Below are 1,595 nucleotides of genomic sequence, written 5' to 3' on the forward strand. Positions count from 1 at the left end.
GCTTTTTTCTTTTTGCTTATGTGGTGCTGAGGAATCGAACCCAGGGCCTCAGGCATGCAAGGCAAGTGCTCTACCACTGAGCCAACTTCCTAGCCCTGGGAGATAGTTTATTGAAGGTAAGAGTCTCAGAGACTCTCCTTTGGGCTGACTTTGAACTATGATCTCAGATCTTAGCCTCCTGAGTAGCTGGGATTACAGGCATGAGCCACTGGTGCCCAGCGCCGTGGAAGCTTTAAAAGTGAATATTTGGGCAAGAGTAAGATTGGTACAGGAAGCAGATTGCTTGCAATGCCAGGCAGAATTCTCAGTAACCGAATTATTTTCTCATTCAATCCCACTCCTCCAGTGCTGGGGCTCAAACCCAGGGTTTCAGGCCTGCTAGACAAGTGCTCTACCACTGAGAGCTACCCCAGCTTCACTCAATATTTTAATTCCAAATCTCATCACACCTGCTTCAGAGAATAACAGAACACTTAAACAGAAAGAAACTTCAGGATGGGGTCAGGCCTGTCTGTCATAAAAAGGAAGGGAGCGGATCCCTTGCATTCACTCAACACTTTGGCTGCCTGGTCCACACAATACAGATTCTCCACTTCTGCTTTAGCAGTTACTGCCTCTGTGAGGGCAGGGCAGGGCAGGTGCATTACTCTTGCAACGTGGCAAAGCCGCCTACAGGATGTGCTAACTCTTGAGCAAGCAGGGAGAACCAGTCTGGCCAACAGGGCCCACACCCTGAGACAACTTAGGCTTTTCACCAGTTTTTGTTTCTTGGCAGCAAGATGGAACTAATGAAATCTCACATTCAGGAATGGAGACAAAGTTAGATAAACATGGCACTCACAGGCAGCATTCTTGTAGAGATGAGGGCTTTGGCAACCAGACTGGCTGGGTCCAAATGGGACCACTTTGGGGCTTACCTTCTCGCTTCTTGTAGATTCCGGCTAATGGTTTCCCCTGGCACTTGGCTTCGTGATGTGCAACTGAGTTCTCTTCCTGAAGGGGGGAACGCATTCCAGCGCATTTGTTGGGGCTCATGTAGGAATAGATCTTTGACTGCCCGGCAAACACGTTCTCCTAGAAAGACAAAGTCGGATTCTGAAAGACGCTTGAAACGAAAAAGCTCACCCAGCACTTAGGGGAAATAAGAAGACAAAAGGCAAGCCGGGCGCCGTGGCTCTCGGCGACTGTTCTACCAGGGAATGCCAGCCGGGCTCTCCCAGGGGAGCTCGGGCCAGGCTCTGGGTCGGCCAGGTGGGCGGCAGAGGTTCCTGGACGCGTGCGGGTCTCAGGTTCCGGTGGCTCAGGGGACACGTGGCCAGCGGGAAGAGCTGGTACGGGAAGAGGCTGAGCTACCCCGCGGCAGGGAGGTCGGAATGACCCAGGAAAGCTGACGGGGAGGCCGGCTGCTGAACTGCCCGGGGAGGCGCAGCCCAGAGACAGGCCGCAGGGCCCTAATTAACGCCGGGGCGGCCGGGCGGCCCCGCTGCCCACGCCTCCCTTCCAGAAGCCGCAGGCCAGGCCACCCTCGAACCACGCCCGGCACGGTGGTCGGAGCGCTGCTCCGGGCGACGGGGGAGGCCGAGGAGGGCCGGGCG

General features: G+C 55.2%; 1 protein-coding gene across 1 annotated transcript in view; it reads right to left on the reverse strand.

Annotated features, from left to right (window-relative positions):
* The window catches only part of Setd8 (SET domain containing (lysine methyltransferase) 8), a 33,022-nt gene that overhangs the window by 16,303 nt on the left and 15,124 nt on the right, over positions 1-1,595 (reverse strand). Inside the window, exon 3 of the mRNA XM_013023054.1 lies at positions 918-1,074. Within this exon, the coding sequence (XP_012878508.1) occupies positions 918-1,074 (157 nt within the window). The remainder of the gene's footprint in view (positions 1-917; positions 1,075-1,595) is intronic.

Source organism: Dipodomys ordii, unplaced genomic scaffold (genome assembly GCF_000151885.1).
Source record: "Dipodomys ordii isolate 6190 unplaced genomic scaffold, Dord_2.0 Scaffold66, whole genome shotgun sequence".
In the NCBI taxonomy this organism is placed as follows: domain Eukaryota; kingdom Metazoa; phylum Chordata; class Mammalia; order Rodentia; family Heteromyidae; genus Dipodomys; species Dipodomys ordii.